Here is a 27,952-nt window from a genome sequence, read left to right on the forward strand (position 1 = left end):
TTTTACTGCCCAACATTCCTGCTGGGCCAACCCATTCCGTACCTTGGGCTTCCTTGGCTTATTCTTGGGTGTCCTCGGCCCATTTCATCCTTCCCTACCTCTTTCACTCCCATGGGATTTTTGCTAAATCCTTTGGGCCTCCTTGGCCCAATTACCACATCTTTTCCTATCGGAATTATTGGACTTTGAGCCAACCCCATGAATTTATTAATTCCTTTCTTTGGGCTTCCCTGGCCCATTTTTTACTTTCTTTCCATCTCTTACAATTTTCATGGGCTTACTACTTCATTCCTTGGGCTTCCTCGACCCATTTGCTTTCTCCTTGGCCACTTAGTATCTTTTGTGTGCCTGTTGACCATTATCCCTGCCATTCTGGCCCAATGGTCTTTATTTTATCATTCTCTTTCTCCATCTTTTTCATATTGTTGGGTTTTTTTTGCCATTGGTTCCTTTTGTCAAAAGTGGGCATCAACAAGAAGCTCTAATACTAGCAACAAACACCCAAGATCATTAGCCTAATTCATGCTCTAATCCCATTGGTTGAGGACAATCCATCATTTAATGCTAAGTCAAATTTCCAGCTGCTGTTACCCAAAATAGCAACAACACTCTAAAGCTGAACATACCATTCTTAGCCAAATCCTAGGAACAATTTTCTAAGGATTTTTTGAAGATTGAGACTGATTTTGGCAAAGATTATTTGCTAAAACCCCCCTTAAACTCAACCATAAATAGAGCTCTTCACCAACACCTTAACACACACCAATAGAGAAGAACAACTCTCTCACAAACTTCTCTATTTTCCTCCCCCTTTGATTTTCTTAAGCTTTTAGTGAGGTTCTGAGGTTCTTAGTTCTTAGTTTCAAAATTAGAAACTAAGCTCTTCAGCCCCTAGCTCACAAATACCCCTCACACCTCTACTCATAAGCTCTCATCCATCTCTAACAGAAAGTCCCAACAACTTTACTAAATAGTCCCTCTCTCTCTCACTAATCATACTACTAAAATGGCCCTCACTACTCACTACATATATCCATGAGCATACCCTAACATTTTAATGATCTTGCTGCGTTAGCTGGAATCTCTCTCTCTTCCTTCATCTCACACTAAGCTTTCTCTATTACTTGTTATAATGGACCCCATAGTGTTTGTTTACTCCTTTACTATTGAAGGCTATAATAAAATTATTACTATAGAGTTTTTTCTTTATGTTCTTGTATTGGAGGACTTCTTTTCACTAGAACCTATGGATGATGATTTTGGAGATGTAGATACTCTCCTTAATTTATGAAATAATTACTAGCTGGAGGTTTATTTTGTTCTGTTTTATTTTACTGCAGGAATACATTACCGCTGGAATATTTTACTAATGGGCTATTTATTTATTGCAGTAGGTTTTTCTGTTGTGTTGACATGTCTACTGTAGGAAACGTTTTTGGGCCATCCCATAATTCTTGCTAGTCCTAACGTAGGCCCAAGGCATAAAATAAGGTGAATTTCTCAAAAGCTTCACTGATAACCCTTGGGCCGTGCTTCAAGTCCTTTGTCGAGTTTCGGTTTAGGCCCCCAACCCAACACAAATCTCATTTGTTAGAAGAAAAACTTTTCTACCCCCGATTACTTTTACAAGATGAAATGAAAGAACATGACACACTGGCACAAACCAAACTATTTTGGTAAAAAAAAACTACTGGCATATGGAAAGAATAAGAAAATGTGTACTTTTTTTTTGAATAAGAATCTATGTTGCAATTTTTTTTTAACCTAACTATTCTCTCTCTCTCTCTCTCTCTCTCTCTCCAATTTTTGGCAACTCCATTGCCACAATTTTTTTCCTCCCATTTTCAGCAATTCCATTGCCACAAATCAATTTCTCTCTTTTTTTTTTTTTTCAAGTTCGGCAACTTGGTTGGCACAATTCCTTTTTATTTTCCTCCAATTTTTGGCCCAAACCAATTTTTCTCTCTCTTTTTTTCTCCAATTTCGGCAACTTGGTTGCCACAATTCTTTTTTTTTTTTTTTCTCTCCAATTTTCGGCACTTCATTTGGGCAGCAAGAATTTCGGTAACATCATTACCGAAATTCAAATTTTGTCTCACTCCAACCATCACATTATTTCTCTCTCCTCTTTCATACTTTTTGTTAGAATTTCGGCAAAGGTGTTGCCGAAATTTACTTATTTCCTCATTTTTCCAAATAACTTCCGACAATTCCCATATATCAAATAAATTCACTTAAGGCAATGTTCAGCCCTCGTGAACTTTCAAATTTTTTGGTAAAACTACACCATTGGTCCCTAAAGTTTACCATGTGTGCATAATTGATTCCTCAAGTTTGAAGAGAGCACAATTAGTCCCTTAAGTTTTAAAACTGAGCTGTATTGATCCTTTTACTAACTGTTATTAACGGTGTTACTTATGTGGTTAACGGAACAATGACTTGGCATTTTTTTTAATGATGTAGCATTTTTTAATTAAAAAAATTACAAACTAAATTTACGCGTGGAAAAAAATATTCATAGGTAAATTAAAAAAATTAGTTTCTATCTATTGTAAGAACTTAGAACTCACAACGAGAGAGAAGGCGAGAGAGGGAAGAAGCTAAACCCAGCTGCCGCCTGAAATTCCATGCCCTTGCTGCTGCCGGCAATAGCCTAAGCCGTAGCTACCACCCCACGAGGCGGCGAAATACTTGCTACCGAAATCGACGAAACTCTGGAAACTCAAATATGACGCCGTTAATGCAATCAAGAAGAGCGCCCACAAGAACATGGTGCTTGTAGAAGCGAAACAACGGTGGAATTAACAGTTCATGTTGTGGGCTCGGTCGATCTTGAACTTCCCAGGCGTTGATAGGAACAATTCTTCCTCTAAAGAAGGCATTTTGGGTTTCAAACAATATGTTTTCTTTTCTGTTTTTTTTTTTTTTTAAGAATAAAAAAGAAAAAGAAAGTGAAATTTGGGTATTGGTTTTGGAAAAAGATGCAGAGAAAGAAAAGTGGGATAAGCTTCAAACTTTTTTTTATTTATTTCTGCACCTAAAGAAAAGAGAAGTTCAGATGGGTTTATATATAGGGGATAACCCACAAATGAAGCAACAAGTACTACGCGTGAACGCATTAAGACGTCTACCAGATTGAGAGAAGAGAGAAAATTTTTGGAGACAAGGATATTTGAGAGTTTTAGACTTTTTTGGTTAAAAGGGAAAGAGAAAGACAGAGTGTATCCAGTGGAATATATTATAGGTTTTTTTTTTTGAAGAGCGACGACAACAATTATATTGTCTAAACAACAATAACATATATTGGATTTAAGCAAGTAGCGTGGAATTGTCAGCCCGCAAGGTCCAAACGATGTCTTTAACAGCCAGCCGGAGATCCTTATTGCAGAACTAGTTGTATTCCAAGGTATCGCCATAGTTTTTCTTCACCTCCACCACCAGAAACGACAGCGTCACAGCGAAAATCTCCGTCTCAATAGCCAGTTTCCCTTTACTTCCACACTCGTTTCCTTGAAGTCTCACCATCGACTCGCTCTTCTTCACATTGAAATTCCCACTCTTTGCTGCCATCTCCTCCAGCGTCGATATCACACTGCTCATCGGCTGTGCTGTCGACGACGGTAGCTACGACTTAGGCTATTGCTGACAGCGGCAAGGGCATGGGATTTCAAGCGGCGGCTGAGTTTAGCTTCTTCCCTCTCTCATCTTCTCCCTCATTGTGGGTTCTAAGTTCTTACAATAGATAGAAACTAATTTTTTTTAATTTACCTGTAAATTTTTTTTCCATATGTAAATTTAGTTTGTAATTTTTTTAATTAAAAAATGTCATATTATTAAAAAAAATGTCAAGTCATTGTTCTGTTAACCACATAAGTAACACCATTAACAGCAGTTAGTAAAAGGACCAATACAACTCAATTTTAAAACTTAAGGGACTAATTGTACTCGCTTCAAACTTGAGGGACTAATTGCGCACACAGGGTAAACTTCAAGAACCAATAGTGTAGTTTCGCCAAATTTTTTCACTAATAATATTCTAATGTCCTAAAATGCCTTATCTGCCCCCTGACACAAAAGACACAAAAAATATTTCTCAATTCACGGCACCTTTTCTCAGTAGACTTCTACTTCTACTACAATTCTAATATATATATAAAAGTAGCTTGATGGACTTTTGAAGACAAAAGGTATTACAACTATAATATAAAACCGTGGATCCCACTTGGTAATGATTGAAAATAATAATAATAATAATAATAACCTTGCCATACCTACATGGAATGGGAATCAGTACCAGTAAAGATATCTAGAAAAAAAAAGTGTATATATAATTCAAACAAAGTATGCCTCCCATCAAAAAGAAAAAAACAAAAATTCTTTACATACCAGTCTCTTTTGGTTTGGATCTTAGAGTTTCTATGGAGTTTTTAAAAGCATTCAAGCTGGGTTTTTAAGTCACACATTCAAATATTCACAGGTATGCATACTCTTAATAGTTTTGCTTTGATTTATTTATTTAATTTTTTGAAGAATCAAATTATATGTTTAAACTGTTTATATTTAGATAGATCTCTTGATTTGACTATTCTTAACCATAAATTTATAATTCAAATTATATGTTTAAAATATTTGTATTTGTAATGATCTCTTAATTTGATTATTCTTAACCATAAATTGGTACTTATTTTTCTTTATTTTAATGATATATATATATATATTTGTAGTTAATTGAGATTATGGAGAATCCTAATCATATTAATTAGTTCAGATCAAATTTTTTTTGAACTCGTATCCAAGTGGATGCTGCAAATCTTTCCACGGATCTTGGTTTAAGAATAAAAATGTCTAACTATCATCCTAATGAAAGATATCAAATTAGAAGGCATTATCTACAAAATAAACCTTGTCAACCAGTTGACTATGATTTTCCACAAAGTCAATTTGGAAAAACAAAGCGTCAATTTAATCCATTGGGTTCAAAGAATATCCTAGTTGGTTGAAATATAGCATTACGAAAGATGCTGCATATTTTCTATATTGTTATCTTTTTTGACCTGATACTGGTAATCAAGGAAGGGGAGACTCATTTGTTACTGAAGAATTCAGAAATTGGAAAAAAAAAAAAGAAAAAAAAAGAGGAGAAATTACAGAATCACGTTGGGGATCACAACAGCGCACATAATATAGCTCAAAGAAAATGTGAAGCTTTGTTAAACTAGAGACAAAGTATTCAAACAGTTATAAACAAGCAATCAGATGTTGAGAAAAGGGAATATCGAACTCGTTTGAATGCATCAATGGATTGCATTTGTTTTCTACAACGGCAAGGATTAGCATTTCGTGGCCATGAAGAATCTAAAGACTCCAATAATCAAGGAAATTTTCTTGAATTATTACGGTTTATTGCAAAGCACAATGAAGAAATTGATAAGGCAGTCCTCGAAAATGCTCCTGAAAATCATCAAATGACCTCTCCTGATATCCAAAAAGAAATAGCAAATGTTGCATCCATTGAGACAATAAATGCTATTATTAAAGATATTGGAGACTCATTATTTGCTATTATTGTTGATGAATCATGTAATATGTCCACTAAAGAACAATTGGCAATTGCTTTGCGTTATGTAGACAAATTGGAACATGTGAATGAGTGCTTTTTAGGCATTACACATGTTAATAATACAGCATCAGTGACACTAAAGAGTGCAATTGAGAGAGTATTTAATAAACATAGCTTAAGCATTAGTACATTGCGAGGACAAGGCTACGACGGGGCAAGCAACATGCAAGGTGAGTTAAATGGACTAAAAACTCTTATTTTGAAAGATAATCCTTCTGCCTATTATGTCCATTGCTTTGCACATCAGCTTCGACTAACATTAGTTGCAGTAGCAAAAAATCACATCCAGATTGCAACCTTTTTTAACTTGGTTGCAAAGGTATTCAATATTGTTGGAGCATCTTGCAAGCCTCGTGATATTCTTCGCGAAAAACATAGTGCTGAAGTTATAGAAACACTAAAAAATAATGACATTTCAATTGGTCGTGGCTTGAATCAAGAAATGAGTCTAAAAAGATTTGGAGATACACGTTGGAGTTCTCATTATGGTGCACTTGTTAATCTTATTCACATGTTTTCTTTTGTAATTGATGTGATTGAAACTATTATAGAAGATGGTTTAGATTCTGATTAGAAAGCAAAAGCAAATATCTTATATAATTGGCTTACTCCAAACATTTAAATTCGTGTTTGGTTTACATTTGATGAAAGATGTGCTTGGCATAAGTAATGAGTTGTCATAGGCATTATAATGAAAAGATCAAGATAATGTGAATGCTATGAAATTGGTTGACATTTCAAAGCAATGTTTATAGGTCATGAGAGATGATGGGTGTGGGGAGTAGAAAGACCCTGATGGGGATGTGGGCCTTTGGGCCATGCTAAGGAAGGCCGACCTGCTCTTGGGTTTAGAACTTGTTATTACTACGGGTTGGCCCATACGCCGAGGATCCGAGGATCCAGCCGAGGATCTGAGGATCCAACCGAGGGTGAATTTCCCTTCGGACGGACACCGGAGAACCCGGGAATTCATGGTAAAGGTTAGGGAATGACACGGTCAAGACCAATGGTTAAAGGGGGTGAACCCTTGAATGTCCTAGAAGCACCGATGTTAGAGAAATACCAAAGATAAAGGCTGCCACCTCCACATTAAAGACCCTGCACCTACCACCCTGGCCGCATTAATGGGGAAGTGGCACCTGAACAATGGAAGGAAAACTTCTGGTTACTATTCAAAGGCACTGAGAAAAGAAATATCTAGACTGAGGGGGAGTTGGGGCAACACGTGTACAAAGTATCAAAAAGAGGAGTATTTAAGAAGCAACCTAGAACAGGAATAGGGGCTCCCTTTTTTGTAATTTGAAAGAAAAAGAAAACAGAGAGAGAGATAATATAAGAACAGCTCTCGGCTTACGTCCGAGCAGGTCGATTTACAATATTCCTTGTTGTTTTCAAGTGTTTCCAATCTTTGACTTGTCATTTAATCCTCAGACACTTCTAACCTGGGTTTCAAGCCCACACTCTACAAATTCATATTGTTTAAGGCTCATTGGGCCTGAGCCCGTAACTGTTCTTGGGGCCAGGTGCAATTGTGCATCCCCGCCTCCTTCCTTCTCTTTGTTGGAACCTGAAGGTTCTGTAGGATCTGGAATTAGCTGTGGGACCATCGGAGGCAGAGCAGGGAGAGTTGACTCAGGGGTAGGAGTAGCAGCAGGAGCCTCTTCAATCTCCTGTATCTCCAGGGGAAGCCAAACGTTCTCGGATTTCCTCAGATCCGAGGATAGAGGAACTCCAGCTACGTTTAGGGCTTCCCCCCAGACTTTCTGACAGTACTCTTGGCACAAAGCCGCGAAGGCCTCTATCAGCTGCTCCTCGATGGTTGCTACCCCTTCCTCGTAGCTCGTCTGCTTGGCAGCCTGTAAAGAGCGTTGGAATGAGCTGGCTTCTTCCTTCATCAGCACAAGTTCCTTTTCCAAATCCGAGCGTTCCCTTTGGGCTCGGGAGAGCTCATCATCTTTTTCGTGAAGGAGCTTGCGCTGCCCTTCTATCTGGGTCTTCATGGTCTTCAGATTTGCCTCGGCCCCATTCTTCTCTCTCTTTAGATTAGCCACCTCCGAGGTAAGCTTCTCGTTCTCAGCAAGGGCTGTGCCCAAGGACTTCTCAGTCTCCATCCTAATCTCCTGCTCAGTTCTGGCCTTCTTCCGAGTGTCTTCTATGAACTTTTCGGCTACAGAGACCTCCTGAATGGCCTGTAACAAAGTATGATGGAATCAGGAATAGTAAAAAACTTATGAATATTGTTAAAAGTGGAATCTTCCTAAAAAGGGGTAAACTTACCAACGCTAAGTCCCTTTTTAAAGAGAGGAATAGTTGTGGCTGGCTCATTTTTTCCAAGGTTTCCATGTCCTTGGGCAGCAGAAGAGGGCGCTCCAACACTTCTGCCAAGTGATGGGCATGACCTCGCTGGACCGCCCTAATACTAGACTGGCAGGAAATAGGCGTACCGTCCAACCTTAAGTCAGGGAACCAGGTGGCCGGTGCTCAACGCACTTCGGCCACTTCTCTAATCTCCCCGCTTTCAACTGAGCGGGCCCTACCCTTGCCTTTGTCCAGCTTCTGCTACTGAACCAAAGGAGGTTGTTGTCGTGGTTTCTTGGGGTCCTTGCTGATCGTCCCCTCGGCCTCCCCCTTTCTCTTCTTTTTGGGATCCTCGGTTGGAAGTTTTGGCTCGGCTGGAGGAAGGGGAAGTGGCAAAGATGGAAGAGCTTGGGACGCCCCCGTCTTTTTCTCGGCGACCTTCGCACCTCTCTTGGTTAGGAGATCCTGCATCCTATCCATGTCTTCCTCGGATTCGTCTTCCATTCGGGCAACTACAAACCTTGTAATTCCAGAGGCCTCGGTGGCTTCTTCCTCCTCGTTAGAAAGTACGACGAATTGATTCCCTCGAGGTCTTTCGGTGTCTTCAAGTTGGAATTGATCTATCTCTTCGTCTAGTGTATGTGAAGAAGACACCTGCTCTTCTGGAACAACAGTTGCCTGAGAGTGCACGGCGAGGGGAATTGCCGCTATGGGCTGGTTGTACAAAACGGTGTGAGGGGCGTCAGGGAGATCGTGGTCGTCCAGAAAGTGGGGCCGGGCTACGTTTATTCTCCTTCGTCTTCGGTCACCCGAGACTATGGCGTTTTCTATTCCCTGGAAGTCCGAAGAGATGGGAGTGTACCCCAGAATCAGATGAGCAGCTCTAAGTTGTAAGTCCTCACTGACAAACACCTCGGAGCGAAGCATTCGGTTTAGATCGGCAACGCTGCAGTGGCTCAAGCGTGGACGCACGTGTTGCTTATCTGCAAAGAAAGACGTGAAAGTGAACAACATGGTCAGATTCACACAGCAAGTGATAAAGTTAAACAAATATAAATACATGTTAGTGTGCATGTTTGTGAGTATTAAAGGAAGTTGTGAGATGGGGAGGTTAATCCTAAGGTGTCGCACCTGGATTTCCCCACTCAACTGGGCAGTGGAGGCCATCGTGCCAGTTCCCAGAGACGATCAGGTAGTCATCCTTCATGCCTTTGTTGGATTTGGGCAGACAGGAGATTAGCCTAATGACGCTGGAACGGGATTTAATGTAGTATCCTACGTTGGAGAGTTTATGGGACTCGTACAGAAAGACGACATCGTGCCAGGTGAGGTTTAGACCCATTTGCTCGTTTAAAGCATCGACGCTACCCAAAACTCTAAAAACGTTTGGGAGGCACTGATCGGGATACAACCGGTGGTTGCGAAGGTACTCCCTAGTTACAGGTTTCATTGGGAGGGTCATCCCACCCTCTATAAAGGCTATCATTGGGATGATAACCTCTCCCTCTTTTCTAGAACCGGCCACGGCTTCTGCCGGGCAATATTTTAAACCTACATCGCAGGGAATGTTATACTGGGCTCTGAAGCCTTCCATTCCAGCGGCGGTATCAACTAGACACTTAAACCTACCCATCAGAAAAGAACGAAAGGCTAAACTCTAAAGGGGAGAATATCTACGAGGACAGCCGAGGACTATATCCGAGGAGAAAATGTTAAGAATAGAGAGAGCAAGAACTTACAAAGTTGAAGGTGTGCAAATTTCCACGGTTTTCTGCAGGTAAAGTATGATTGCTGATGTTTTGATGGGATTAGCCCCTGGGGAATTAAATGAAAGCGCAGGTTCCCGAAGCGTCACGATGTGCGGAAAAGCGGCCTCGAAATTATATTCGTCCCGCCCAAATTTTCATGGAGTAACGAGGACCGTTGGATACCCATCTCGCCGTTGAACGTGGGGGACAAAGTGTAGCTTACAGCAATAAATGCGCGCGTTTTTGAAAATAAAACCGCCAAGTGGCATCTTCTGGGACGCGAAACGATTTCCACACGTGCAATCACTCACAAAGTGTGTGGAGTAGGTCCTCGTCAGATCAAAACCCTATTTTTCTCCTCGGACGTTGAAAATTAGAGTTTTGAGGGGCTATTGTGGGGAGTAGAAAGACCCTGATGGGGATGTGAGCCTTTGGGCCATGCTAAGGAAGGCCGACCTGCTCTTGGGTTTAGAATTTGTTATTACTACGGGTCGGCCCATACGCCGAGGATCCGAGGATCCAGCCGAGGGTGAATTTCCCTTCGGACGGACACCGGAGACCCCGGGAATTCATGGTAAAGGTTAGGGAATGACACGGTCAAGACCAATGGTTAAAGGGGGTGAACCCTTGAATGTCCTAGAAGCACCGATGTTAGAGAAATACCAAAGATAAAGGCTGCCACCTCCACATTAAAGACCCTGCACCTACCACCCTGGCCGCATTAATGGGGAAGTGACACCTGAACAGTGGAAGGGAAACTTCTGGTTACTATTCAAAGGCACTGAGAAAAGAAATATCTAGACTGAGGGGGAGTTGGGGCAACACGTGTACAAAGTATCAAAAAGAGGAGTATTTAAGAAGCAACCTAGAACAGGAATAGGGGCTCCCTTTTTTGTAATCTGAAAGAAAAAGAAAACAGAGAGAGAGAGATAATATAAGAACAGCTCTCGGCTTACGTCCGAGCAGGTCGATTTACAATATTCCTTGTTGTTTTCAAGTGTTTGCAATCTTTGGCTTGTCATTTAATCCTCAGACACTTCTAACCTGGGTTTCAAGCCCACACTCTACAAATTCATATTGTTTAAAGCTCATTGGGCCTGAGCCCGTAACTGTTCTTGGGGCCAGGTGCAATTGTGCACTTACAATGGGTGAAACTCTTTGCTAAAGGAGGTTTCTGCATTTTGTGCAAAAAATAATATTGATGTCCCTAATATGGATGATTTATATCAACCTCGGCGACGACGAAAAACTCAAAACATGAAAAATTCACATCATTCGACAAGGAGAAATTGTTTCGGCTTGCTCATTTTTATCCAAGTAGTTTTTCAACAGTTCAAGTTTCTTTCTTGAATAACCAACTAGAGACATACATCCATGATGCGGTCCACTGAAGAGTTTTCAGCAGTTACAGGAATTGGACAGCTTGCTGAAAAGATGATAGAAATGAAAAAGGATGTTTCATATCCATTGATTTACTCATTAGTGACTTTGGCATTGATCTTACCAGTTGCAGAAACTACTGTTGAAAGAGCTTTTTTAGAAATGAACATAATTAAAAATCAATTATGCAATCGAATAGGAGATCATCAGTGGATTAAGTCACATATATTAAGAAAGATATATTCAAGACTATTGAGTGTGAAGAAATCATACAGCGGTTTCAAAATATGAAAAATCATCGAGGGTAATTGAGTAAAATAAGCTAGATGTGAAAAAATAAATTAAAGTTTACATTTTATGTTAGATTCTGTATAACAATTACATTATTACGTAGTCGTTTATTTATTTTGTTATTAATTTTGATTAATTTTTTTAGATTAATTTTTTACTTTCAATCTTGTCTATTAATCTTACCTCCCTTAATCAAAATTCCTGCCTCCACCACTGAGGACACCATTACGACATAAATATGATACGAGTATAACGTCTCAAATAAAGTATGTACCAGGAACTATATGAATAGAAGAAGTGAGTTCCATACTTCCAGAGTTTCAGTTCCATGGCAGAGATACAAGAAAAAGACCCATCTAGAACTAAAATATTCCCATCTCCTTCTTATCTTCATCATCAACAAAAATTCAAACATAATATAGATGTATCAGGATGTATCTGACACCACCACCGTGTAATAAGAAAACACCACCATTATGACATAAATAGGATATGAGTATAACGTCCCAAACAAAGTGTTCGTGCATCATAAATATGTACCGGGAACTATGAATAGCAGAAGTGAGATCCATACTTCCAGAGTTTCAGTTCCATGGCAGAGATACAAGAAAAAGACCCATCTAGAACTAAAATATTCCCATCTCCTTCTTATCTTCATCATCAACAAAAATTCAAACATAATATAGCTGTATCTGTATGTACCTGACACACCACCACCGTGTAATAAAAAAACAACATAATACGTACGTGCTCATTCCTCATCCATTGCATGGCTTACGTGTGGTGCATCATGCATGATCATTATCGTCATCTTTAAACCCCATACCCATATATCTTCCACGTGTCATCATCATACATTGACACCTACTCTAGATTATGGACATGTGTCATGATAGACACACTGTGTTGTTGACTACATGACTGTTTATTTAGTTGATTTTACTGATAGACACACTGTTTGGTTGCCGAGAAAACCGAGGAAAAGAGTGGATTGTACTAGGTTTGTTGAGTAAAAACACTTTTTTCCTGAGGTCACAGTTTTGTGAAGGCTCAAAGATGGTAAAAAAAATTTCCCACATTTTTCTTAGCAACCAAACTGAGAATAAAGATTTGGAATTTTTGTAACTACATAAGCAATTGATGACTGTAGAGAATGCTTGTTGAATAGGGTAATCTGATTCACAGTGGTGCAGATCTGGGCATTGATTTGAGAAAGAGACGTGTTTTTGAAGCATTGAGCTCCGAGGTATGCATTAGATCCATTGTTCACATCTGAGCAAAGAGAAGCTGGTGCCAATGGAATCAGAAGGAGAAACTGCGGTGAGTGTCAGAGAACTTTAGCTCTAATTTGCAATCTGTGCTCTGTTTTGTTGATGAGATAACTGAGGAAATGAGATGGTCACATGTTGAAAATTAAATTCTGATGTTGTTTTGGTTTTCAAACTATGAAAGTTCTTGCCCACCAACTTAATTAGTAACATAGTTGCACTAGTCTCAGTTGAGTGGAAATTGTAATGAAACATTTAATGAAGAATGTAAAAGTTTCTTTAGTTTCTTCATTTCTCTATTCTACATTTTTTCACCAACCAGATGGGGCATAAGATTCGTTTAGAGACTGATATTTGACCTCTGCCTGTGTCTTTTTAGTGTCCTTCTGATTTTTGTTAGCCATAGACGTTGGGTACATTAGTTTGGCTTAGATTATTCTGTTGATTGATTCAAATTGATGTGATCAGTATCTAATTGTTGATTGGAATGTCTTTTAATGTGATAACTCAGGCAAAGTCCACAAAGACCCTGGGTGGACAAGTCTGCCAGATCTGTGGCGATAATGTTGGGAAGACTGTAGATGGTGAGCCATTCATTGCCTGCGATGTTTGTGCATTTCCTGTTTGCAGACCTTGCTATGAGTACGAGAGGAAGGATGGGAATCAGTCTTGCCCTCAGTGCAAAACCCGATACAAAAGACACAAAGGTAAGTTAATATTAAATAACTGAAAAAATTTCCACACACTAGGAAACATGGGAAAGAACATGAGTTTGAAAAAGTTGTGTTATTGTAAAAGATTATGATCCCATCACCCCCACCCCTGCAAAGTTAACAGCACCCAACTAGTTTAGGTGTGTCAACTGCTAATCTTTGAAATTTTCTGTGAACTTAGTGAAACTGCAAACGCAAACGCAAATGCAAATGCAAAAAGATTAACTTAATTGGTATTGCTGGTGACACTATCAGTATTTGAAAATCAGTGGATATCTTCTGATCACTAAATTCTGACTGTTCAATTGTTGCTGTTTATGTTGTTGATTTTAGGAAGTCCTGCAATTCTCGGTGATAGAGAAGGGGATGCTGATGCTGATGATGTTGGCAGTGACTTCAATTACAATTCGGAAGATCAAAACCAAAAGCAAAAGATTGCAGAGCGCATGTTGAGCTGGCATATGACATATGGACGGGAGGAGGATGTAGGAGCTCCAAGTTATGATAAAGAGGTTTCTCAGAACCACATTCCTTTGCTCACCAATGGAACAGAGGTAATTCAAATTCAATAACCTTAATGATATGCTGTTCTCTTCTCTCACTCTCTCTCCCTCATTTATTTGTGGGGGGGGGGGGGGGGGGGGATGCATTTGAAGTGTAATTAATCTTCCAGCCATTGGTAGGTTTCTGGAGAATTGTCTGCTGCATCACCTGAGCGTCTTTCTATGGCATCTCCTGGAGTTGGTGGTGGCGGGAAGCGTATCCATCCCCTCCCTTATTCATCTGATGTTAATCAATCGCGTATGTCTCTATCCTTTGCATGTACTATGTACCCTGTGTTTAGTTGTTGCTATCAGATATTGATTTGAGGTTCTTGATTATACTTTTTCTGCAGCTAATATTAGGGTTGTGGATCCGGTAAGGGAATTTAGTTCACCAGGATTAGGAAATGTAGCCTGGAAAGAAAGAGTTGATGGCTGGAAGATGAAGCAGGAAAAGAATGTTGTTCCAATGAGCACCGGCCAAGCCAATTCTGAAAGGGGTGCTGGTGATAACCGTGATATTGATGCCAGCACTGATGTGCTTGTGGATGACTCTTTACTGTACGTTCTCTCTTGATTGAAATACAGACTGTTGGGTGCTCTTTCAAATTTTATTGAGGCTTTATTCTTTGTAATTGTTGGTACTTTGTAGCTAGTTCAAAACTTTGTGGTTTGGTTTGTTGATTGCATCAGCTTTATTGCTATTGAACAAATTCTAAAATCTCAAAAGATGATAATTCCATTTTAGGGGACAACCTTGGGTATTAGCAATAATTGCAAATAGAGTTCTAAATGTAAACTAATTATAGCTATGGAGTCGGTTTTCCCAAGTCTAATTTCTGTTATTATCACTTGTTTCTTAAGTCCAATATAGAAAAGGGCTGCGGTTAATGCTATGTCTGGTTTTGTTTTGCAGGAATGATGAAGCTCGGCAGCCTCTTTCAAGAAAGGTTTCTATTCCATCTTCTAGGATAAACCCTTATAGGATGGTCATTGTTCTGCGGCTCATTATTCTCTCCATTTTTTTGCACTATCGAATAACAAATCCTGTGCCCAATGCCTTTGCTCTGTGGTTAATATCTGTGATTTGTGAGATTTGGTTTGCAATATCCTGGATATTGGATCAGTTCCCCAAGTGGCTGCCTGTAAACCGTGAAACATATCTTGACAGGCTTGCTCTGAGGTGAGAATATCTTTTGCTGTATACATTCATTTATTGTACTTAGTGATTAAGCCTGCATTAATGTGTCTCAAGTAACTGTGTCATTTCAATTTGATGTTTTCATATTATATATAAAGTTTTAATTCCAATGGAATATGCATTACAGATATGACCGTGAGGGAGAACCATCGCAATTAGCTGCAGTTGACATATTTGTCAGTACTGTCGATCCATTGAAGGAGCCTCCTCTTGTGACAGCTAATACTGTGCTATCTATTCTCTCGGTCGACTACCCTGTTGACAAGGTCTCTTGCTATGTATCTGACGATGGTGCTGCTATGTTGACATTTGAAGCTTTGGCTGAAACATCTGAATTTGCACGGAAATGGGTTCCTTTCTCCAAGAAATATAGCATTGAGCCTCGGGCTCCAGAATGGTACTTTGCACAGAAGATTGACTACTTGAAAGATAAGGTTCAACCATCATTTGTCAAAGATCGTAGAGCTATGAAGGTAAGGGTTTGCTATCCTGAATTTCTGATGAATCTTGCCAATCCATTTTCCACACATAGATTAATCCTTCTAATGCTACTTTGTCTCATTATGCAGAGAGAATATGAAGAATTTAAGGTCCGTATTAACGGGCTTGTTGCAAAGGCACAGAAGATTCCTGAAGAAGGATGGATTATGCAAGATGGTACACCATGGCCTGGAAACAATACCAGAGACCATCCAGGAATGATCCAGGTAGCTTCTCCTTCATGTTGTTTTAAAGCTGAACATTGCAAGTTACTTGTTTTTAATATGTAAATTTTGGCTCCAAGGGGAGTGGGGAGGGGAGGTTCAAACGAGTGACCTTTGCTTCATGAGGTGTGGTTCCTAGCTGATTGTACTACCCCTTGTGGTTAAAACTGTCAACCTACTGCTTGTTGGAATACAGTTATAATTTGAATGTGTTTCTTATTTGATACAACTTTTCCTTGAAGTTCATAGAACAAACTGCTTAGATTTTTTCCTTGAAGTACCGTTCTCTTCCCCCCACCCATCTTTTTTCCAATTAGGGTGTAAAGTGGAGTCAAGTGTATCTTCTCTCTTGCAGGAGTATCATTTACTTAGTAAGATTTTGTCTATTTCATTATGTGCAGGTTTTCTTGGGCCAAAGTGGAGGGCTTGATGCTGAGGGTAATGAGCTTCCACGTTTAGTTTATGTTTCTCGTGAAAAGCGTCCAGGTTTTCAACATCACAAGAAGGCTGGTGCTATGAATGCACTTGTGAGTAGTTAAAAATATGAATTCCGGAGTTTTTGCATTCTCTTTATGTCTACATTTATCTTACCTCTAGTGTTAATACTCTCTTTCAGGTTCGAGTATCAGCAGTGCTTACCAATGGACCTTTCTTGTTGAATCTTGATTGTGATCACTACATAAACAACAGCAAGGCCTTGAGAGAAGCTATGTGTTTCCTTATGGATCCCAACCTTGGAAAACATGTTTGTTACGTTCAGTTTCCACAGAGGTTTGATGGTATTGATAGGAATGATCGATATGCCAACAGAAATACTGTCTTCTTTGATGTAAGTCTTACATCCTCCAATTTAAGCGATGGATTTTTTGTCCATCTGATGTTATTGAATGGTTTTAATTGAGTGTTCACTTGTGTGATGTGTTTAATGCCCTTGTGATTGGAAAAAACATTTGATATGTGTTTAAAATTATTTATTATCTTTTTGCTAAACATCTTCTTGATAATATGTTTATCATCTTAATTTTCAGATCAACTTGAGAGGTCTGGATGGCATTCAAGGCCCTGTTTATGTGGGTACAGGATGCGTCTTCAATAGAACAGCTTTATATGGTTATGAGCCACCTCTCAAACCTAAGCATAAGAAAGCTGGATTTTTATCTTCGCTCTGTGGTGGGTCAAGAAAGAAGGGTTCAAAGTCTAGTAACAAGGGTTCAGACAAGAAGAAATCTAGTAAGAATGTAGACCCCACTGTGCCTATTTTCAGTCTAGAGGATATAGAAGAGGGTGTGGAAGGTACATTGTTTGAATATTATTTCTTTATTTTTTTGGGTATTTTTTTTTAAATAAATTATAAACCAGTCAAAATCCTTCCATGTCATCTTGAATTTATTGACTATGTAATAAATTCCTCATTCACTTGTTTAAAGGGACAGAATGATTGCTTCTTATTGAGTGATAAACCTTAATTCATAAACAAGATCTAAAATCAACTTTGTCATTCATGAAACTATATTTGTAGAATATCCACGGCATCTTGTAACCCATTTAATTTTTTTAGATTTGATTTTAACCTTTCTTAATCTTTTTAAATTCAGGTGCTGGATTTGACGATGAAAAGTCACTACTCATGTCCCAAATGAGCCTGGAGAAAAGGTTTGGTCAGTCTGCTGTTTTTGTTGCGTCTACACTTATGGAGAATGGTGGTGTTCCACAATCTCCAACACCAGAAACTCTTCTTAAAGAGGCTATTCATGTCATTAGCTGTGGTTATGAGGACAAATCAGAATGGGGAACTGAGGTATGATGTCTTGTTATTTATTTCTTTAACTTTGTTATTGGTTTTTTGATTTACCAAGATGTCCTTTAAGCAGAATATGCCTCTGGCTTTAGAGATTTGCAACATTTAAAAGGAGAAAAATAAACAAGACCCTTAGTTTTTATAGTATAGGCAACTACAAGTTATTGGCAATTAAAATTTGGTATGCATTTTCTTCCCTGAACTTTGAGCAAGGTACAAGTTTACTTGTTTAAAGATTGGTGCACACCACACACAATGAATTTGTCCGCATCTATAAGGACTCCTTGTTGCTTGCCACATCATATCAGCTAATAAGAAACATCCGCCACTAAGGCACTCCCAACCAGGACCAGGTTTTTCTTTTTAAATGAAATTTGAAAGCTGATAAAAGTTTGTTACACTAAACCTTTTTCTTCCCTCCTTCAATCCTCCCTCTTACCTACCTTAAAATTTCTCAGCATTTCTGCACTGGTATTGGTATCCTCAAGTAACCATCTATTAATTGACAAACAAGACATCGTGGCTGATAGATTGCATTTATGTGTGTGCAGTCTTCCCATTTCTGCACATGGTGGATTGGGTTTTTGATAATTTTTGTAAACTGCCGTTTTATTTCATTTTCTCATCTAATCATTATTTGTGTCTTGAACTGCAGATTGGATGGATTTATGGCTCTGTTACTGAAGATATTCTGACAGGATTTAAGATGCATGCTCGTGGTTGGCGGTCAATATACTGCATGCCCAAGCGCCCAGCCTTTAAAGGGTCTGCTCCTATTAATCTGTCAGATCGTTTGAACCAAGTGCTTCGATGGGCTTTAGGCTCTGTGGAAATTCTTCTCAGTAGACATTGCCCTATCTGGTACGGTTATAATGGCAGGCTTAAATGGCTTGAGAGGTTTGCATATATCAACACCACCATCTATCCAATCACTGCCCTTCCTCTTCTTATGTATTGTACTTTGCCGGCTGTCTGTCTACTTACAAACAAGTTCATTATTCCACAGGTTTGTTGTATAACCAAACTCATTTTCTGTACAATAATGGTGTCCTTGTCATTATTATCTCAACAGGGCTCTTTTTTATTTTTTATTTTTTATAATTATCTTTTCCCTAGCATCACCCTATGCAATCCCTGCGTCTTATAAGAGCTTACAGTGTTTTGTTATTTGGAGAGTTGTTTGTGATTTTGCTTCGAAATATGAAATGGTGAACAGATAAAAATTCACCATAATGAACTAACATTTCATAAATACCCTGGCATTGCATCCATTAATTATGAATAGTAGGATTTACAGGAACCACAGTATATAATGGAAAGGAATGCATGCTTCTTGCTAGTTTTTGTTTTCATGAGCTAGGCAAAGTCGGTAGAAACACCATTCACACCTCTCTTGTTGTGTAAAGAGATAAAAGATGGAAGTATAAAAGCTGTTCTGTAGTTTCTTGTGCGTGGGGGAAACTTTCTCCATGAGAGAAGAAAAAAAAAAAAAAAAACTTTTAGTGTGTTCCTGTTTGTATATATTATGAATATTGTCTCAAAATGCCGGTCTTTAGTATCTGCTAAATTTTTTTGCTTTGCCTTATTCCACTTGCAGATCAGTAACATTGCAAGTATATGGTTTATATCTCTCTTTCTTTCCATCTTTGCTACTGGTATCCTAGAGATGAGGTGGAGTGGTGTTGGAATTGACGAGTGGTGGAGAAATGAGCAGTTTTGGGTTATTGGTGGTGTTTCAGCCCATCTCTTTGCCGTTTTCCAAGGTTTGCTTAAAGTACTTGCTGGTATTGACACCAACTTCACGGTTACATCCAAGGCATCAGATGAAGATGGAGACTTCGCTGAATTGTACTTGTTCAAGTGGACAACCCTTCTCATTCCACCAACAACTCTCCTTATCATAAACTTGGTTGGAGTTGTTGCGGGGATTTCCTATGCCATCAACAGCGGTTACCAATCATGGGGTCCTCTCTTTGGGAAGCTCTTCTTTGCCTTTTGGGTGATTGTCCATCTGTATCCCTTCCTTAAAGGTTTGATGGGTCGCCAGAACCGGACACCCACCATTGTTGTCGTCTGGTCAATTCTCCTCGCTTCAATTTTCTCATTGCTATGGGTGCGAGTAGATCCATTTACCACTAGAGTTACCGGTCCAGATGTTACGCAGTGTGGAATCAACTGCTAGAGGGAAAATGACACAACTTGAAGACTCAAAATTCTTTTTTTAAGTTATTGTCCTTGCCCAGTTTCAGAGGTAAGGAGATATGAAAGTGTCTCATATTTTGGCTTTGACTTTATGTCTTTGAGCTTGTTTGTCTATGTGAAGTTTACATTGTGTAGATGATAGGTGGCAAAGAAAATTATTTTGTTGTTACAGCAGTGATTTTTATGTATTATTTTGGTATATTCTAAAAAAATTGGACACTGCTTCTGGAACCAATTAATTATTCATTATATATTCCACAAGTTTATATGCAACCCATTCCCCACTGTATCTTTTTGTTTGATACTTGGGAGTATTTTCATAGCCTTGATATGTGCAGTGTTATTTATAGGCCAAAACAAAGGGGTTCCCAGCTCCTTTTTTATTATGCACAATCTTCCAACACCAAGTAAAAGGTGAATTGACAAACTCTAATGAGAATGCTTTTGTGGAAAGGTTATTACTCATTGGCAAGTTCCAAGTTCCAACTTGCCTCTGTAAAACATAATATTATTACATGGTTAAAATAAGTGAGTTAACAATGGACAAGAAGTTTGAATAAAATCTATACCCAGATTGCTTGCTTGAAGGCACATACATGTTTGAGCCAATATGTAGCATGCTACATTTACCTTTGGGTCATTCGACGCAATTTAGGATTGGGTGAGTTACAATTAGGACTCTTTATAATTGTTAATATAATTAATATTTACCGAATGAACACTCGATGTGGAATTCAGTACATGTTTGTGCATGACTTTCCTCATTCAAGGTCCAATTATTGTTTATTAGTTCCATTTCATGAGTCCAGGTGTTCACAGTACTCAAACCATATGGCCTTCAAATCCAGGGACTATTATTTTAAAAAATTAAAATTTATTGGAGGAGTCAGTTAGGTCTGCCTGCAACGTAAAAGCAAATCACATATTCTTATTCTCCAAAAAGCAAAAAGAAGTACATATAATATATTCTTATTCATTCCCAGTAAAACCTATTGATATCACACCACATAGAATTTGTCATGTATAGATTCTATTTTTGTCTTTTTATTTCTCCTCATCGTTATAAAAGTCAGCATTAGTTTTTGCATCTCCTCACATAAAGTGTTAACATTTCTGATATTGTTTCACTTACTTTTTTTTTTTTTTTTTGAGGTTTGTTTCACTTACTTCTGATTGTTCATTGCTTTATACTTTTTTGCTTTGCTCTAGTGTGCACAACTTAAGATTGTAAGTTTTGGGTTAATGTGAGTTTTTTGCTTTACTTTATTAACTTACAGCTCTAGAAATTAACAGATTCATTATTATTGTATAAATATATGCTTTGTAAATATTAGAAGCTAATACATTGTAGAATATTATGTATTGTTGTATTAGAGTAAATTGTTTGTATGAGTATGATTATGATTATGATTATTGTTATTGTTGTTGTTGTTATTCAAACTTTAGATTAATGAATTCTTTATGGTTAGGACTACAAGCATTTTAAGTTATATTTGAAATTTACCATAATAAATTGTAATAGTCACCATATATGAATTTGATTATTTTGTAGTTGATAACATATAATCAGCTTATGACTTAAGTGCTTCTCAAAAAAAGAAAAAAAAAAAAACTATGACTTAGGCTAGAAATACTTTATTTTCAAATATCTTTTAATTGATGTCCATAACTTCATCATAGATTGTTGCCTTTAACTTAGGATACAAATGGTCTTTTTTGAAATTCAAATATTTATCACTCATTGCAAAATATTGCCTTGTATAGCAAATCTCAAGTATCTTGTTGATATCATTATAAATACAATATCTTGAACTCTTTTTAAGGGTCAAACTGATTCATATAAACTTTTCAAAGGTTGTTGTTATTTTGTGTTAATTTATTATTATTTGATTGTGTGTGTGTGTGTGTGTGTTTTGATGCAAGTATCACTCTATAATTCTCACTCTTTTAGTTGGTATCACAATTGTGGTTAGTATCTCAACTCTCTAATTAAATTTATATATATATATATGTGTGTGTGTGTGTGTGTTTTGTTAATTTTGAAATTATTTAAAATTATTTATTGTTAATTATTATTATATGACCACAAAATTGTAATAAATAGGCCTGCTCAGGATTTGACGGCATCGATGAAACCGGCTAGTGCCGAACCAATCCGATTGATTCAAAGCTCCACCGTAGATGCTCGGAAAGGTGGTCGGCAAAGATCTGAGTATACCGAAGGCGGCCAGTGCAGTGATTGACGACCATTTTTCACTCCGATGAGAAACTGCATTGCATCGGTGTGTGTGTGTGTGTGTGTGTGCTGTATAATTTATATATGTAGTTACTATAGGTTTCACACTTTTAGTAGAGAGAAGGTGAGAGTTTGAGAGAGGTAAGGAAGGAAAGATGAGGAAGAAGGAGAAATGGCACAAGAGAGACTGAGATAAGATGTAGGGTTTTTAAATTTTAACTCTACAATACCAAAACGATGCTGTTTGAGCCTGATATTAATTTTAATATTAGTTCCAAAACAATGTCATTTTGGTATTAGATTAAAAAAAAAAAAAAAACTTGTAATGTTGTCGTTTTATAAACCCTAAATATTTTATAGCCCCACCCCCAATTAGTTTCCTACCTCTCTTTCTCGTTAGTCTTTCTTACTCAAGCATCTTCGCCTCTCCTCTATCTCCCCTCCCTCTTTAGCCTATGCCACTTGCTGTCAGTCTATTACCATACTCTACTACTTGATGCTTTGTTCTTGGAGTATCACCCATGCCATTGTTCTTGGAGTTTCACCCTCTCCCCTCCCCCTTGTCCTATCAGGTTTGTTCATCTATTTTCCTTTGATAGTTTTGTTTCATCTTTTATGACTTAGGTTTAGTTTAGTTTAGGTGGTTTTTTTTTTTTTTTTTTTTTTTGTGATTTGAAATGGTATATTTTTTTTAGAGAGATTGTGAATTTGTGTGTATTTTGTTTGTGTTCTTTCATGTATGTTTTTTTTTTTGGTGCAAAATATTTGGGTTATCTAATGATTATGTTGTGGTTTGGAAGTGTTAAATACTGTGTTTGGATTCTGAGAAAATTGAGAAATTCACCGAACTAACTGCACCAAAACAGTATCTTGAACCGCACCTTGTGTAGACCAGATTTACTACTCCACTGGTGAGGTGCGGTCAAGCACTAAAAACACTTTCATAACGGGCTGCATTGCATCGTGTACAGGCCTAGTAATAAATTGTATTATTGTGATCTTTTTATAATCATTTTTACTTTGTTATTATCAATTATTACATCTATTACTTGGACAAAATATATTGCATGATATGTTTGTTGGTTTATAATAAAGATATGTATGTATATTATTATTATTTTTATTTAGTACAATAAATCATACATTTGTGTTTCTTTTGATTTTATTAAAGTTTAGTTGGTATAAAAATGTATTTTAAGTTTCTTGAATCTAATCATACATTTGTGTTTCTTTTGATTTTATTAAAGTTTAGTTGGTATAAAAATGTATTTTAAATTTCTTGAATCTTTACTTTTTAGGGTGGTTATAGGTTGGAAAATAAAAATTAATTATATGCTTTTTAAATATTATACTCTAATATATTGTAAATATATGGTTATATTATAGTTAATACTAATTATTTTGTGTATGATTATTTTTGCTAAAACTATTATTATTATTACTAAAAATTTTGCTTCATAAATCCTTTATTTGAGTTTCTTTCAATTTTATTATGAACAACAAGCATTGTAAGTTATATTTAATATTTAGCATAAAAAACTGTAGTAGTCACTATATATTAATTTTTATTATTGTTATTTTGTTTTTATTTAAGATTATATTTTTTTTAGAAGATATTTATGATTATCTTATTGTGTTTTTTTTTCTTCCTTTCTTTTTGCAAGTATCACTCTTTAATTTCTAAATTCCTTCCCTTTGTATCGCGATTTTGGTAAGCTTCTCGGCTCCCTAATTTAATTGGAAATTATTTTCTTAGTTTGTAATTTTTTTTATATAGATGGTTTGTAAAAAATATAGCGTTAGATATTTTAATTTTTTAATTTTTTAATCTCAGTATTTATATATTAAAGATATTGTGAAAATGCATCTTCACTTACACTATACTTTATATATTGTGTGTATGAATTTAAGAAAATGATAATTAGGGTTGATTCCATTCTAATTATGAGTATGAGTATGATTATGATTAATTTCTTATATTCTATTTAATTTAGGGTTGACCAAGATCTTAATAGTACTTTATTGTCAATTCACTAATATCATAGAGGCTATCTCAGTCCAAAAAAAAAAATGGTTAATTTAGTTTGATTTATAGACAATTTCCTACTAATATAAGTAATGGATGTTGCATGATTTAACTCATTTTAGTATTTAATGTAGGATATATTCGAAATGGAGCTTGGGCCATTAAATATTCAATGTTTAAATAGCTAGAGCTGAGAGAATTCTATTAAAGAGGATTGGTTCATTGATAATTTATGATTGTCCATCATAGTAGTTAAAATTATTTTTTGCTTTTTTTTTTAAGTAACTTACATAACATTAACATTTAGAAGGATTTGTTATGGGTTTAGTTAATTATTTTATGTAACTCTTCATTTTGCTTCTTCTAAAACAAGACAGATTATAGTATTCTCATGCATTCATACGATGATAGATAAATATTTCTAGTATCATACAATTTTTGTTATTATTATTATACCTAAAACTTAGATATTTGATTTATGGGCATATACTAGCCTTTTTTTTTGGGTTTTCTTATAGCATACATGTTTATTATAGCCTAACAAAGTAAGTATTTCTTTAAGGAAAATTTATTTCAATTTTGAAATATAATTTTGCTATATGAAATTTTAGGCAAGAATTCATGGACAAATAATTTAAAACATACCATACAAATTAGTTCATGTTGCAAAACACATAATACAAAAACAAGATTTTCATGCTTAGCCATGCCCCTAAAACATATCAACATGAATATTAAAAAAGAAAAGTAACTACTTAAGAGATGTAACTTACCTTGTAAGAGATAACAAATGGATAAATATTTGCAAGTGTTGTTCTTTATAGTTGTTTGTAGAATGTATGGCACACATGAATTGAAAATGGTTGATAGAATTATGAGGGGAGTAAGAGTGGAGAAGAAGGTTGATAGAATATTTAGGGGAAAAAGAGTGCAGAATAAGAACCGTGGAAACTTCAGTAGCATTAGTGTTGTTTAAATTGGATGCAAGTTCCATATAAGTTAAATTCATAGATTTTAAACTGTATAACTAGATACGCCAATTGACCAAATACAACACAACACAGACCAAGATGGGACACTCTAATACAAACATATTACTTAACTATAAACATATATTCACTTTTACTTTTGTTTTGTTAGTGTGTCAGCAAAGAATCTCTGCAAAGAATCAAACACAAGAATTTTGTTTCTTTGTTTCATAGGGCAAATCATGCAAAGAACCTCTGTTTTTTTTATTTTTTATTTTTAAATTTACAGTGTGCACATCAATCATCTTTTTCTTCCATAATTTTCTCTCTTTGAGGGGCATGTATGGATAGGTTTTGCAACATATTCACATGTTAGCACTAGGACAGAATAAGAATCTATGTATTTTTTTTTTTTTTTGTTGAGAATTGTTGAGGTACAAATTTTCAAGCCCCAATCTCATTAGCCCACTCACTAAAATACCCATACAAGCCCATAAACTACTTTGGGCCCCCACAAATATTTCCAACATACTACCCAAATACTTTCCACATATTACCCAAATATTTTCCCATGTTATTACTCAACTTGGGCCTTCAAAAATATTACCCAATATCTCCTACATATTATTACCCAACTTGGGCTCCCACAAATACTTCCCATACAAGTCCCATAAATTATTTTAGGCCCACACAAATACTTATCATACCATTACCAAAATTAGGCCACAAAATTATGTCATCTCTATAAAAGCCCAAACTCATTTACCTTGTGGGCAAAACCCAAAAAGCCCAACAAAAATCTCTTACAAAACCCGTTGCTACATGGCGCCTCTAAAGCACATTGTTACATGACACCCTAAAGTCTGTTGCTACACAGCAACTCTAAAGCCAGTTGCTACATGGCATCCCTAAAGTCCGTTGCTACATAGCAATATTTTTATAAAATCACAAACTATTTACAAAAGCCCAAATATTATTTTGGCAACTTTTTCCAAAAAACCCAATATTATTTTGGCAGCTTTTACAAAAAAACCCAATATTATTTTGGCAACTTCTACAAAGAGCCCAATATTATTTGGCAACTATTTATAAAAAGCACAATATTATTTTGGCAACTATTTACAAAAGGCTTAATAGTACTTTGGCAGCATTTTATCGAAACCCCCAAAACTATTGGGCAAACAATTATTCTACCAAAGCCCAAATATTATTTGGTAAAAGAATTACATTATGCTCAAAGCCAAAAACTATCCTTTGGCAAAACATATTTTGATATACTAAATTCCCTAACTCATGGGAAACATAGAATTACCTATGACATATTACCCATATTTCAAAACAATTTCTTCTACAAAATTCATGGGAACTATGCTTATTTTTTCCATAAGAAACTCTAACTACAAAAGCCCATGTATGTTACCCATGGCAAAACTATTTATTTTGTAGGGATGAACAAGCCCAAAAAAGCTCAACCTGTGCCCACTCGAGACAAACAAATTTCATGTACAAATCTTAGCAACTAAAGTTCACTTGAATAACTAAAGTGGTTAGACTAGCCACTAGTCAAGTTTTAGCACAACTAAGATGACATCTAGGGTCCACTACCATCATTTTTAGCTTGTCAAATCAGATCAGAAAGGGACACATGTCTATCCTCATATGACCAAAACCCTTGCACTCATGGCATTGGATTAGGGGCTTCTCATTTTTACCCTTCCTAGAGGATTTAGATTTTCTAGGAGGTTTGCCCTTATCCTTTTTCCTAAACTAAAGAAGCTTGATAATCTCATCAATTATGAATGTTAGATCCTCCTCCTCACCCTCATCTTCATCTTCAAAGTCCTCAATATATTCCTCTATACCCTTAAGAGCCAAGTTTTTACTCTTTCCACCTTTTCCCATTGAGCTTAATCCCATCTCATAGGTTTGAAGGTTCCCTACAAGCTCAGTCAAAGGAATTTGATCAATGTCCTTTGCTTCTTCAATGGCAGTGATCTTGGCATGGAATCTTTCAGGTAAGGACCTAAGGATTTTCCTAACAATTTTGGATTCTGCTATAGACTCTCCAAGGTTGAAGGCAGAATTCACGATATTCTTGAGTTTAGCATAAAAATTATCAAAGGTCTCATCATATTCCATCCTTATTTCTTCAAAACTACTAGTAAGTCTTTGAAGCTTCACAGTCTTCACAGCCATGGTACCTTCATAGGTGGTCTCAAGAATGGTCCATGCTTCCTTGACAATTTCCGTGGATGATATTTTCTTGAATTCCTCATTGGTCACCCTACAAAATAAAGCATTCAAGGCCCTACTATTGAAATTTGCCGCTATGACTGTTGCATCATCCCAAACCACTGGCGCTTTCTTTGGCTTAATCCAGCCAACTTCAACAGCTTGCCATATCTGTTCACCTAGAGCCTGCAAAAAAACTTTCATACGAACTTTCCAATACACATAATTAGTTCCATCAAATAAATGAGGAATCAAAAGAGATTTTCCACGATCCATGACAATAGGAGTCAAGAATCACACTCAGAAAATTAATCTAATCAGAGTGTACCCGTTCTGATACCATTTGTTGGAAAATTTAGACCCCAATTGATACGATTAACAAGTTTTAAACCCAAGTTGTTAATTAGATTTATTATACATAAAACTTGTTAAAACAAACAAACATCAATATCATGTCAAAACAAAGTGCAATGGAAAAATAAATAAGACAAGATATGATGACCTAGGAAAACTAATGAAACCAACCAAGTTTCACAAAAAACTTGGGGGGAAACCTTCCCAAAAAGCAATCTACTATAGTAAAGAGAAGTTTCGCATTTAGTACAAAACCTTTGTCCTTAGACTCTACAATCTCGTAGATGAACTCACAGCAAAAACCTTCTACCGCTTCGTAACCTCTAAACTTTTCAATATATGAACGCCACCTTTTGATGCACGGATCCCAA

General features: G+C 36.8%; 1 protein-coding gene across 2 annotated transcripts in view; it reads left to right on the forward strand.

The window, feature by feature from the left end:
* Positions 1-20,038, forward strand: part of LOC142615686 (cellulose synthase A catalytic subunit 3 [UDP-forming]-like) — a 40,976-nt gene extending 20,938 nt beyond the window's left edge. The window contains exons 1-14 of one of the 2 annotated variants that reach the window (XM_075788446.1): positions 12,571-12,657; positions 13,117-13,312; positions 13,652-13,872; positions 14,002-14,119; positions 14,214-14,421; positions 14,777-15,043; positions 15,189-15,534; positions 15,631-15,768; positions 16,167-16,292; positions 16,382-16,594; positions 16,794-17,058; positions 17,361-17,563; positions 18,219-18,569; positions 19,161-20,038. In XM_075788446.1, the coding sequence (XP_075644561.1) occupies positions 12,634-12,657; positions 13,117-13,312; positions 13,652-13,872; positions 14,002-14,119; positions 14,214-14,421; positions 14,777-15,043; positions 15,189-15,534; positions 15,631-15,768; positions 16,167-16,292; positions 16,382-16,594; positions 16,794-17,058; positions 17,361-17,563; positions 18,219-18,569; positions 19,161-19,745 (3,261 nt within the window). In that variant the 5' untranslated portion in view covers positions 12,571-12,633 and the 3' untranslated portion in view covers positions 19,746-20,038. Of the gene's footprint in view, positions 1-12,570; positions 12,658-13,116; positions 13,313-13,651; positions 13,873-14,001; positions 14,120-14,213; positions 14,422-14,776; positions 15,044-15,188; positions 15,535-15,630; positions 15,769-16,166; positions 16,293-16,381; positions 16,595-16,793; positions 17,059-17,360; positions 17,564-18,218; positions 18,570-19,160 lie in introns of those variants that run through there. The other variant, XM_075788447.1, reaches the window with a different exon arrangement.
* Positions 20,039-27,952: the final 7,914 nt, after the last annotated feature.

Source organism: Castanea sativa, chromosome 11, assembly GCF_040712315.1.
Source record: "Castanea sativa cultivar Marrone di Chiusa Pesio chromosome 11, ASM4071231v1".
Taxonomy (NCBI): domain Eukaryota; kingdom Viridiplantae; phylum Streptophyta; class Magnoliopsida; order Fagales; family Fagaceae; genus Castanea; species Castanea sativa.